General features: G+C 39.7%; 1 protein-coding gene across 11 annotated transcripts in view; it reads left to right on the top strand.

Moving 5' to 3' along the window:
• Positions 1 to 13144, top strand: part of HDAC9 (histone deacetylase 9) — a 546236-nt gene that overhangs the window by 398328 nt on the left and 134764 nt on the right. For all 11 annotated transcript variants that reach the window (XM_073003276.2, XM_078377172.1, XM_078377173.1 and 8 more), the window contains one exon: positions 156 to 205. In XM_073003276.2, the coding sequence (XP_072859377.2) occupies positions 156 to 205 (50 nt within the window). The remainder of the gene's footprint in view (positions 1 to 155; positions 206 to 13144) is intronic.

The raw sequence follows: 13144 nt of genomic DNA on the forward strand, positions 1-13144 counted from the left end.
TCCAACTAACACAGATTTTCTAATTCTTTTTTACTTTGGGAACACAGATGGTTATTTGTTTACTAATTATGCAAAAAAAATTTCAGCAGTCAGTTAGTGGAATTAAGAAGTTCTACTTTTGTGTTGACTATTTTTCTCCCCTCTTTTTAATACAGGCAGTGTGCCTCAGAAACTATTTTCATTGCTGCCTTGTGGTGGCCTTGGGGTAAGTAGAATTCGCTCTAGTGTAATGTGATGCCATCGTCATGCTGTATCAGGTTGCTCAATGTTTGCTTCCTGGTTTTAAGTTTGGGCAGCTAAATAATTCTAGGCTTTATAGAAAGTAGAGGCTTTGGCCACATCATTCAAATTTAAGGTGTACATATCTGCATTTTTGGGATATAGCTCCCTGAATTCTGGGAACTGTAGTCCAAAAACATACTTATGCATACTTTTAGATCAGTCAGGTGTCTGGCTGCAGTGCTGGAGATTGGAAGTTCAGTTCTCCACTGTGCATCCCAGAAGAGCCGGACTGTGTGGCTTTAGGCAAGCTTCATAATCCTAGGATACCTGAGAAGAACGGAATGGTAAACCATTTTGGAGTACTCTCTACTAGAAATGGGCACAACCCACTGGTTCATCAGTTTGTGCTAGTTCGTCAATCCCAGGCAAAATTCATAAAGTGGTCATTGTACAAGCACCTAGAAAACAATGCAGTAATAACTAGAAGCCAACATGGATTTGTCGAGAACAAATCCTGCCAAACTAATTTTGATCTCGTTTTTTGATCAGGTAACCTCCCTGATAGACAGAGGGAATGCTGTAGATGTAGTATATCTTGGCTTCAGCAAAGCTTTTGACAAAGTGCCCCATGATATCCTGATTAGCAAGCTGACTAGGTGTGGGCTGGGTAGATCAATTTATTTATTTATTTATTTATTTATTTGATTTATACCCCACCTATCTGGTCCGAAAGGACCACTCTAGGTGGCTAAAAATATAAACAACCTGCCAACGACATGTTAAAGTTAGTTAGTTAGTAAAGCTGATTTTTTTAGTGAGCATGCAAGCTATTATTATTATTATTATTATTATTATTATTATTATTATTATTATTATTATTATTATTATTATTATTATTATTATTATTATTATTATTATTATTATTATTATTATTATTTATTGGACTTGTATACCGCCCCATAGCGCTACAAGCACTCCGGGCGGTTTACAATTTAATTATGCAGGCTACACATTGCCCCCCCAGCAAGCTGGGTACTCATTTTACTGACCTCGGAAGGATAGAAGGCTGAGTCAACCTTGAGCCGGCTACCTGGGATTTGAACCCCGGGTCGTGAGCACAGTTTTGGTTGCAGTACAGCGTTTTAACCACTGCACCATGAGGCTCTGTGTAAGGTGGATACACAGTTGGCTACAGAATCGTACTCAGAGGGTGATGATTAATGAGTCCTTCTCTAACTGGGAAGAAGTAACTAGTGGGGTACACCAAGGCTCATTCCTGGGACTGGTGCTCTTCAATATTTTTTATTAATGACTTGGATGAGGGAGTGCAGAGAATGCTTGTCAAATTTGCAGATGATACAAAATTCGGCAGAGAATATAGAAACAAAATTCAAAATGACCTTGATAGGATGGAGCACCGGGCTGAAAACAACAGAATGAAATTCAACAGGGATAAGTGCAAAGTACTGCACTTCGGGAAAAGAAACCAATTGCACAGTTACAACATGGGGGATACCTGGCTCAGCAAAACTATGAGTGAGAAGGATCTTGGAATTATCGTATATCACAAGCTAAATATGAACCAACTGTGTGATGTGGCTACAGAAAAGGCAAATGCTATTTCAGCCTGCATTAATAGAAGTATAGATTCCAAATCCCACGAGGTGCTAGTGCCCCTCTATTCGGCACTGGTTAGGCTTCACCTAGAGTACTGTGTCCAGTTCTGAACACCACACTTCAAGAAAGATGCTAACAAATTTGAACAAGTTTAGAGGAGGGCAACAAGGATGATTAGGGGGCTGGAAACCAAGGCTTATGAGGAAAGGCTGAAAGAATTGGCATGTTTAGCCTTGAGGGGTGATGTGATAGCACTTTTCAAATATTTGAAAGGCTGTCATACAGAGGGCAGGATCTGTTCTCAATCATCCTGGAGTGCAGGACAATGGGCTCAAGTTAAAAGAAGCGAGATTTTGGTTGAATATTAGGAAAAACTTCCTAACTGTTAGAGCAGTACGACAGTATAACCAGCTACCTGAGGAGTTGGTGAGTGCTCCAACACTGGAGGCATTCAAGAAAAACTTAGATAATCACCTGGAAGATAGGCTTTGATTGTATTCCTGCATCAAGCAGGGGTTGGACTTGATGGCCTTGTCGGCCCCTTCCAACTTCACTTTTCTATTATTCCATGATTCTGTTAGGTGGGCAGGGAAGCCAGGGTGCCCACTGGAGGAGGCAGGGCTGGGAAGCGCTGAACGCACAAACCAATGTACTGGCAGTTCATGCCCATCTCTATTCCTTAGAAAACCTTGAAAAGAGTTGTCATGAGTCATAATTGGCTTGATGACACACAATTATTTAGTTCCAAGGATTAGATTAATATTTCTAGAAGTCAGTGCAGTATCGTAGTGTGCATATGTAAATAATTGTATTATATGCATGTGTATTTGTCCTCAGGGTATTTGAAACATCATTAGGTATGCATTATTCAACAGTGCATATCTTGGCAGTGGTTATGTTACTGCCTTGCTTTTTCCAAACTGAAGCTCCTCTGTGTGGTTATGTGCCTGTGTTGTAAGAATGAATTTATTATTCAGTGTGTCTACAACTTCCTAAGCCATATATTGTTGTTGTTTATTCGTTAAGTCGTGTCCGACTCTTTGTGACCCCATGGACCAGAGCACACCCCCTGTCTTCCACTGCCTCCTGGAGTTGGGTCAAATTCATGTTGGTCGCTTCGATGACACTGTCCAACCATCTCGTCCTCTGTTCCTCTTCTCCTCTTGCCCTCACACTTTCCCAACATCAGGATCTTTTCCAGGGAGTTTTCTCTTCTCATGAGATGGCCAAAGTATTGGAGCCTCAGCTTCAGGATCTGTCCTTCCAGTGAGCATTCATGGTTGATTTCCTTCAAAATGGATAGGTTTGTTTTCTTACAGTCCAGTTCTCTTTGCAGTCTCAAGAGCCTCCTCCAGCACCACAACTCAAAAGCATCATATCTTCCTATTCCCCCTTATAGTAGCAACTTGGGGGGAATTATTGTATGTATTTTTTTTATTTGTATCATTTGTAGGCCACCTTTCTACTAGTGAGGGGGCCCAAGGCAGTTCACAGTGTTAAAACAACTGAAGCATAATAAACTACAGGCTAAAAAGACAATTAAGCATGCAAATAAATAAACATCCATTAGTTAATTAAAAAGTATTAAAGAGTTCCCTCCTTGTTCTGTGGCTCCCAAAGTCTTCCCCAGGATGAAGGAGATTCCTAGAGATTTGCAGTGTAACTTGCACAACAGGATGTGCATGCATTAAATTGAACTGAATACTGGCCATCATATTTAAGATAGAAATAAGGTTTATATATGGTCTGTCTGTCTATCTATTTTCTAGGCTCAATGTTTCAAGTGCTTAGCTTTTGAAAATCTGGTTTTGAGTTACTGTGTATTCAATCATGTTAGTAAGGAAATAGGGTTGCTGTATTTCCCTCCTTGAAGGTTCCCTCCTTTATCATATATATAACAGCGCTGTCCTCTTTATGTTGGGACTACATCTGCCTATTAAGTTTGTCTGGTGCAAACAGGAGAAACTTTTCTATCAGTTTGGTTTTGAAGAAATTATTGCAATCAGATTTTTTTCCATATTCAAGACAGAAATAACTTGAGGTTAAAAATTTTAAATAGAGGAAATAGCAAAACTAACACATTTCTCGATTTCTACAAGCACATATAGCCTGTGGCTGGAAAAAGGAGGGGTGCTTCCTTCACATTTAGAGGTGAGGTGCTCCCCTGCTCAGTTCATGAGCTGGTCCAGTCTACAGGTCTCTATTTCCTAAAAGCTTGTACTATAACTTAGCATCATATGGGGATTTTTCCCTGGAAGGAATTGGAAATTCAATTAGTTAATTAAGTCCAGGGGAAACAAGGATTTTGTGGACGGTTTGAGAAAGAAATTGCACCACTTATACCAGTTCTGTACAACAAAGTTCAGTTGCTGACATTATGTGAACATTAAATAAGTTGTAAGTCTGATCTAATATCAGCAAAAACAAAACATCAGATACGTCTTACCTGTATGCAGCGCCCATTTTTTTCTGAAGAAATCTTATGAGGATTCTTTAGCTTTTTTTATTGGTTTCTGCTCAAGTAATAGGTGTTGATAAATAAATAAGGAAGAAGCAGGCTGATAAATGATAAAGAAAAATTGTCAGCTTCTAGCTTGAAACATCTGTAGCATTTGAGCTGCCATTTATAACTTGCAAGTGAACCTTCCACACACACACACCCCCAAATCCCCGGATGCATTTGGCAAAATTGATAACAGACTGCTTTTTTTTTTATGGCTCAGAGGAGACAACACCAATCACCTCACTATTGGCAGTTGATGCGATTTTTGACATGCTGCTAAAAGCATAAAAGGTCTTATGGCATTTGTTTAGATGAAGAATGGTCTCCCTAGCTCTGTGGGGGCTGAGTTGGGGTTTCCGTCCTATTACTCTGGAGAATGCCCTGCAGACGAAAGAGAATTCCACATTTATCTTATCAAGTGAGGCATCTGCTAGAAAAGAAAGATCGTACTGTGTGGAATTCCTTGAAGTACCCTTACGTATGAGAGAATGGCACACTCTGCTCACAATACTAGATATGCCATGCTTCATTCTGCTGCCCTTTCCTCCTGCCTCTTTCATTTTTCTAACTGCCGCTCTAGGATGGTGTTCATTCACTCAACTGTGCTATGTCCCATGCTGCTGGCAAAGTTCCCACTCACTACAGGTTATCTACTGTTGAAATCGACCTTCTAGTGCTGCCCAGGGTCTTTGTCCAGCCCCCAGTGTGACTTGTCCTTTGCTTGCCCAGTGTTGCCAGCATTTCCTGCTGGCATTCCTGCTGTTCAGGGAATATCTAGGCTGTTGGTGTGCCTTCGTTGTTTAGCGCAATCAATGCAAAGGTGTCAGACGACAAAAGGAAATCATTAAAAATGGTTTGCCAAGTTGTTGGTTTTTTTAAAAAAATAAGGTAAAAATAATAATATTCATGTTGACTGTAATGGAGTGCCGGATTTCCAGAAATTCTGAATGTTTAAAATTTGGAATTCTGAATTTGAAGGGCTGTAATTCCGAATTCCAAATCAGATTTCTGAACTGCAATTTTGGTTCTACTGTACATTCCTACTGAAATAGGAGTCAGTGTAACTGACGCCATGATGAAAGGGGCTGGGCAAGCCCTTTCAGACATTAGCATCACAGTGAAAAACTGAGCAATTCCATTCTAGATATAGAGTACAGGTTAAAGGAAGAACTTCCAGAGAGCTTGCAAAAGGTTGCCTTTGTGTACAATTCCCAAAGTTGTAGTCAAAGAGGATCCCTTTTCCAAACTCTGAATTTTTAGTAGAACTGCAGTTCACATGGTAGGAATGTTATCAGAGTGCAGGTGGGATTGGCGGCTGGTCAGCTTTTCCAAACTCACAGACCTACCAATCTTTTTGTGACAGTCCTGATTTCGTGGAATGTCCAGCTCTTTCCTGACAGGTATATCTGAGAGTCACACACAATTCTTAAAGGTTGGAAGATTAGGAAGGGAATGGATTCAGTTTCTACTAGTGAAGTGTGGGGAGCTGGGAGAGATGACAACAACGGAAGGCAATATGTTTGCTCTGGAAACAAATGGCAAAGTGTGATCCTCTAAAAGTTTTTGTACCTACTAAGACACATGGATTTGGTCAGAAGCACATAAATCACCAGACGGTATGACAAACCTGTGGTTTCTGGAATTACTGCTCATTTGTTATAATCAGCTGGATCTTTCTAAGAAGATTAATAACTTTTCTAATTATTTTTGTATTTTTTTTTGTATTTGTATATCTCACTTCACTTGCATGTGTGTGTATATATATATATATATATAGATAGATAGATAGATAGATAGATAGATAGATAGATAGATAGATAGATAGATAGATAGATAGATAGATAGATAGATAGATATAGATATAGATATAGATATAGATATAGATATAGATATAGATATAGATATAGATATATATGTTGTTATGTGTATGGATGTCTAGCCACAACAATGCCATTGGGTGACTTTGCATCAGTCACTCACAGAAGTTTGGTGTGGATAAAACAGAGGTGGCAGCTACATGGATTACCTTTTTCTCATTGATGGAAATGTATGATATAGATGTAACTCATAAATATATTGCATGAATATTAGACCTTTTACATCCTGTCTGAACTTTCAAAATTCAGTCTGTATTGGCTCTACTACCTTTCATATCTTTCTCCCAGGAGGTCCAAATTCTAGTAATTGATAATGTGTAAATGCCTTTGGCAGGTAATTTGAACGGTGCTTTCATTTCCATTCTTTGACATTGTTGTCTTTTCTGCACTGCATTTAAACTACACTACTATTCTTTTGTTGATTTAATTGTGAATTTTTAAACAATCTTCTAGAATTTGTAAACTGCCCAGAGTGGCCTTGGTAGCCAGATGGGCAGTATAAAAATCAAATAAATAAATAAATAAATAAATAAATAAATAAATAAATACAGTGGAGATATCGGATGTATAATTGTATCTAGGAAGTAGATCAAGTTGTAAGATAGTGACAGGATTTGAGTTATACATCTGAATTTCATGCCAGAGTGGAAACTTGGGCCTGACAAGCCCTAGTTAGAGATGGGCACAAATTAAAAATGAATCACCAAATTCATTTAAAAAATCACTAGTTTGTCAATTCTTATGAATCAATGCCCCTGATGGATATGACTCAATTAATTTTTAGTACTTTTTGGTTTGTTGATTCACTGGACAATAAAATAGACCCTCTCACCACCTGTTGTTGTTGTTTAGTCGTTTAGTCATGTCTGACTCTTTGTGATCTCATGAACCAGAGCACACCATGCCCTCCTGTCTTCCACTGCCTCCCCAAGTTGGGTCAAATTCATGTTGGTAGCTTCGATGACACTGTCCAACCATCTCATCCTCTGTCGTCCCCTTCTCCTCCTGCCTTCACCTTATTGTCTAGAGACACCAGAATTGCAGGGAAGCTTCCTCCAGCTCTCTTCTGCAATTCCTCCATGTTTGGTGAAGTTTGGATTTCAGACACCCGAGGTATACACCCACAAAGAGGGCCCCACCAGGAAAATTCCAACTGGACACTGAGAGAAACCAAAATTTCAGAGAAGCTTCCCCTGATTCTCCTCTACAATCCTTCTACATTTGGTGAAGATTGGGTTTCCCCAAGCCAGCTTCTAATTGGCACTTTCCTGGGGGCACCCAATTTGTGGGTGTATAATATGATTATCCCAAAAAAAAATCTTCACCAAACTTGGAGGACTTACAGGGGAGTCAGGGGAAGCTTCTCTGTAATTTTGGTGTCTTTAGGTGCCTGGGGGGTGATTCTCCTGGGGGTTGCTCTTTGTGAGTGTATAACTCAAGTGTCTCAAGGCCTAACTTCAACAACCTTGGAGGGCTTGTAGAGGAGTGTCAGAGGACGCTTCTCTGTGAATTCAGTGTCTCATAATTCCTGATTCATAATTCAAAAATTCATAATTCATAATTCCTGATTCATCAAATTGATGAACTGTGAATAAAAATGAATCACCTTTTTTTCTGATTTGTGCCCATCTCTAGGCCTAGTCTAGCACTCAGGCTAATATATTGTACTAGCTTTCTTTAAAAGGTATTTTCCTTTTAGCATTATTATAATGTCTCCCCCCCCCCCCAAGCATTAAAGAAAATACTAGCTTGGCATAAATACACAATATACTAAACATGTTTTCCTTAATTTGTTAGGCAAGCATAAACCAAAATTCACTCAGAGTAATTAATCAGTCTTGTGCTGTAAATAACCAGTGGAACCCCTTGCCAGTGCAAGATTGTTAATGGAGTTCAGCTACCAATCTTCCATTTTGTATTGTTTTGTGTTGGAGGAAAGAGAACACCTCAATGATACATGGTAAATCATGCCTGAGAATATTTACACAAGGAGCAATCGTTGTGTCAGTATGGGGCATTGTTAATACAGTCCTCCCACAGGGCCTGGGCCCTGGAGGTGTTCATGCAGGTGGTTCGTGAGTTCTCCCTCTTTTTTGAATGCACATGGGGGGGGGGAGCACCTAAATAGTTATACAAGTGCTTCCACAGACAATTTTGTGGTTGAGAGGGTTGGGGATCAGTATTTTTTTTAGCAGTGTGTAGATGGTGAATGTCTGTTCTCTTGTCTTGTGCTGTTGTATTGGGATGAGAGAGGCCAATTTACAAAAAACAGGGTTTTCCATGTTTCCAGAAAACAAGATTGCAGAATAGCTGATCTTCCTTTGAAACTCATTTCACACATCTTTTAGTTCTGTGGAGGGGGGACTACTCTTACCCACATGCTGTAGGTAAAACTCCAGTAGCTTTCACATGGGATCAATGCAAATTAATTTTTATTTAATCCATCCAGTCTTTTGAAATAACTCTACACACACTTCAGGGACAAGTGGTTTAATTTCTATCATCTGTAGCTTTACTTACATCTAGCTTTCCAACCATGCCACGGACTGAGCTGCTTGGAATATGTTTGGAAATGCTTGCCGCTTCTCTGTTCATTCAGGAAACGCTGAATGAACTAAATCCATATGTGCCTTAAAAGTCTTCAGACTTCAGAGTGGGACTGAGTATTATAACTTGCAACATTGTCAGGACTGATTCCACCTGTTTAAGGTCTTGCTGAAATACAGACAAGCTTGATACCTCAACCTTTAATATATTTGTATTTCAAAATTCAAGAGTTCCTGCTTTTAAGAAAGCTATTGATGTTCATTTTTACTTGGTGTGTGCAGGTGGTTATATCGTTAGGATACCATTTTATGTCATTTAATGCTGATGAAGTTTAAGAAAAGTCTAAGGGGACAGAATAGAACTGCTGGCTATAGGTAGTGTCGCTGTGCAGCTTCTGAAGACTCACTATTGCTGATATAACTGCTTTGAGACTCCATTTGTGGTGCTCTAATTATCATTAAATCATATGCCATCAAGTTGATTCTGACATATGGCAACCCCTCTCAGACTTTTCCAGGAAGAGAGTACTCAGAAGTAGTTTACCATTCCCTTCTTCTGGGGCCATCTTGGGATTGTTCAGCATGCGGAAGGCCACATGGGTGGATTCTATGTGCAGGAGGCTCAGTGGGGAAAACAAACTCCCTACCTCTGGTTCTGAAGTCTGATACCTAAACCACTGAGCTCTCCAGCCAGCCGATTATCATTAGTCCACTGATACATGGGGCAAAGGGAGCAAGGGAGGCACAGAGAAGAAGGAAGAAGAAAGTAGTGGCCACTTTTCCCTTCAGTGAACACTAGGTGGACTAGACTTAAAGTTAGACAGTGATTGCACAAGGCCTACATTGATGGTTCCATTTTACATTTTGTTACTGCTCTTGGATTAAACACAGTCATTTTCAAGGCTCAGCAATCCTTCTAGACATAAACCTCTTCAGGCCTCAAGTGGTTCTCAGTGAAATCTAGTTTCTATTAGAGTTCATTTGGTAAAGGACAGACTTTAAAATAAATTTTTGAAGATACATATGAGCTTCTGTTTCACCCATCACCACTTCCTGATTCTAAGAGCAGAGAGATTCCAAATGATCCACCATTATTTTATTTATTTATTTATTTATTTATTTATTTATTTATTTATTTATTTATTTATTTATTTATTTGATTTTTACTGCGCCCCTCTAGACTATGTCTACTCGGTGCGGCTTACATCGATAAAAACACATCAATATAACATGCATAAAATCATAAAAAAATACAATTATAACAATTAAATTCCAAATGAGACAGTACCAGGATGGCATGACTTTATATATATAGAAATCACTTAATTGACTGGAGGGAAGGCCTGCCAAGTTTTTAACTGCCTTTTGAAAACACCCAACGAGGGTGCCAGCCGAATTTCGGTAGGGAGAGTGTTCCACAGCCAAAGGACCACTGCTGAGAAGGCCTAGTTTCTTGTTTTTTCCTTCCGGGCCTCCCTCGGCATCAGGCCCCTCAGCCATCCCTGCTGGCTGTATCGGGTGATTCGGGTAGATCTAGGTGGAAGAAGACGATCTGCCAAATATTAAGGTCCCAAACCGTTTAGGGCTTTATATGTAATCATTAACACTTTGAAGTCAATGCAGAAACGGATGGGCAACCAGTGCAAGGCAGCCAGAGTGGGGGAGATATGCTGATATTTTCTCACCCCACTAAGAACCCTGGCTGCTGCATTCTGGACCATCTGAAGTTTCCGCATCAACCTCAAAGGCAGCCCCACGTAGAGTGCGTTACAATGGTCTAATCTCGAGATTACGAGCGCGTGGACTAGAGTAGTGAGGGGCCCCCATCAAGATATGGTCACAGCTGGGCAATCCGCCATAGATGAAAATAGGCGGAGCAGACCACAGATGCCACCTGGGTTTCCATGGTAAGCGCCGAGTCCAGATGTATCCCCAAGCTGCGGACCTCATTCTTTGCGGTAAGGGTCATCACCTCAGAAGAAAGGGAGTCACCTACACCACTAATGGAAGGGCCGCTCACCCTCAAGACCTCCGTCTTGTCCATTAGATGGCTGACCTGCTTAACCACTGACCATGTCTGAATGACACAAGGGCTTTTAATGCTTCATGTTTTGTAAATTAGCTTGCGTTGTTCTGGATTTAAACATAAGACTCTTCTGAGCTCAAAATTCTCAAATGAGAATCACCCGATTCTCACATCTCTCCAATACTAATATGCTTTTCAGTTGTTGTGTATAGTGATGAGTTCTGGTCCTAATTCTTCCTCACTTGTAGAAGACCAAAACCTGTAGGATGAAATGGTAAAACATTTGGGTCCCTTTAGTTGTAATTTTTTTTTTTAAAGAGAGTAATGGGAATATGATTGAGGTGTCTAAAATGATGGTAAATGTGGAGGAAATGGACATAGAAAATGAACGTATGGCTCCTTGTCTTGTAATACTAGATTGTCGGCTTAACTGCTAAAGGTTGAAGGAGACAGAGGAAAATAAAACAATCCACTTTTTGTACTGTACATATTTAAACCATGAAATTTGCTTTCCGAAGATGTCATGATGATGTCCTGCAATGTGGATAATCTGAAAACAGTACAGTAGTACCTCGGTTTATAAACGCCTGGGTTAACATAATTTTCGGTTTACAAATGGAAATCCATTGAAAATAATGCCGCAGTTTACATTTTTGTTTGTTTGTTTTGGTTTACAAAGAAAGTTTCCCCAGGGTGCATTATGCCTGGAGATTTATAACACCGCCCCGTTCCTATGGCAATCCACGTTTCGGTTTACATTTTTTTCTCTTTACACAATGTCCCGTACAGCACAATAGTTTCGTAAACCAAAGTACTACTGTATTAGACAAATTCATCAAGGCAGAGATGAAGGCAGGGGACACCAATCCAACCTCCAAAAAATTAAAGAGAGGAATCCATGTTCCTATCCACCATCTTGATGGGATTTACTTCCAAATAAGCATGCACAGGATTGAACTCTTGAGGGCTAGTCATGATGGCTATATATTCTCTTCTGTTTCAAAAGGCAATATATCTTTTAATACTAGTTTCTGGGGTTGAGAACCCTAGTGAGAAATGTGGTCTTATGCTAATCTCCTATTTCTGGGCTTTCTATAGTAATCTACTTAGCCACTCGGGGAAGAGAATTGTGGTTTTGATCACATTTTCCCGAATTTTGTTTACATATAAAATAGAGGTTGTGACATGTATGTATGCCATAATTTTAATATATGCCATGGATATGCAACTGACACCAGCACTATTATTCTTTCACCACCATTTGAAAAAAACTTATGTTTACTCAGGTATTTTAGCTGGCTGGTTGTGTGCTTCCTCTTGCATTTGTACCTTTCTGTTTTTCTCATCATGTGGTTTTAAAAAATGGTTGTATCGTGTAGTATTTTAATAACATTTATGCCCTGTCCTCGTAGCCACAAAGAGGAAGAATGGTTTCAATCAATCAATCATGTAGTTTTTGCCATGTAATGTGCCAGTTCTGGTATATTATGTACTCTTTGCCCAAAATGCATGCCAATAAATGCTATTGCATGTATCATGTCACCAGTGCTATGAAAGAGGATTCGGAGGGCTTACAAATTCAAAACTTAACTGAGGTATTTATTTCCTATAATTAATATTCCTGTTAATAGCCCTATCAATGAGCAAACAGCAGGCCCAAATGCAGTTGTTCTTCAACACCCTATCTATCACATATGCACACCCATGTACCAAGAAGGAAAAGATGAAGAACAGTGTAGTAAGTTTATTAAGAACGTCAGCTCTTGACAAAATAGTGGACATAGCAAAGTATGGAGTAATATTGCATCTGAGTGTTTTGCTGTGTGGTGTTTGTATGATACTTCCTTACATACTTTTAGTGTTATACTGTTTTTAGTTATATTTTATAGCCCAGGCTGCCCTAAGAACTGTCAAACAAAGATTGGCCGACATCAACTCACAAGACTTATTAAGAGCCGCTAATAGATCTTGTTCACCCTTGTTCTGGAATCTCCCCTTGGTAGTAGGCAGCCCACCGATTTATATTTCTACATTGTATAATCCCGAAATTAGAAGGGCGATTTCTTTGGCCCGCTGTAATTCAATCCCCTCGGCGGTGCTAACGGGCAGATTTAACAATACTCCCTTCAATAACAGACTGTGTCCCTGTGCCATGTCGTAGAGACGCTACCCCACATCTTCTTCCACTGTCCATTTCATTTGGCTGCGAGGAGCCAATTTTTTGCTTCTCTACCACAATGAAAGCCCTGGCTTACCGATGAAGCCTATTTTAGTTCTATTTTACAGCGTACCGATGAGAACTCTCTGAATACACTCGGCAAATTTCTGTTGGATATAATTAAAACTAATACAG

This window comes from Pogona vitticeps, chromosome 6, assembly GCF_051106095.1.
Source record: "Pogona vitticeps strain Pit_001003342236 chromosome 6, PviZW2.1, whole genome shotgun sequence".
In the NCBI taxonomy this organism is placed as follows: domain Eukaryota; kingdom Metazoa; phylum Chordata; class Lepidosauria; order Squamata; family Agamidae; genus Pogona; species Pogona vitticeps.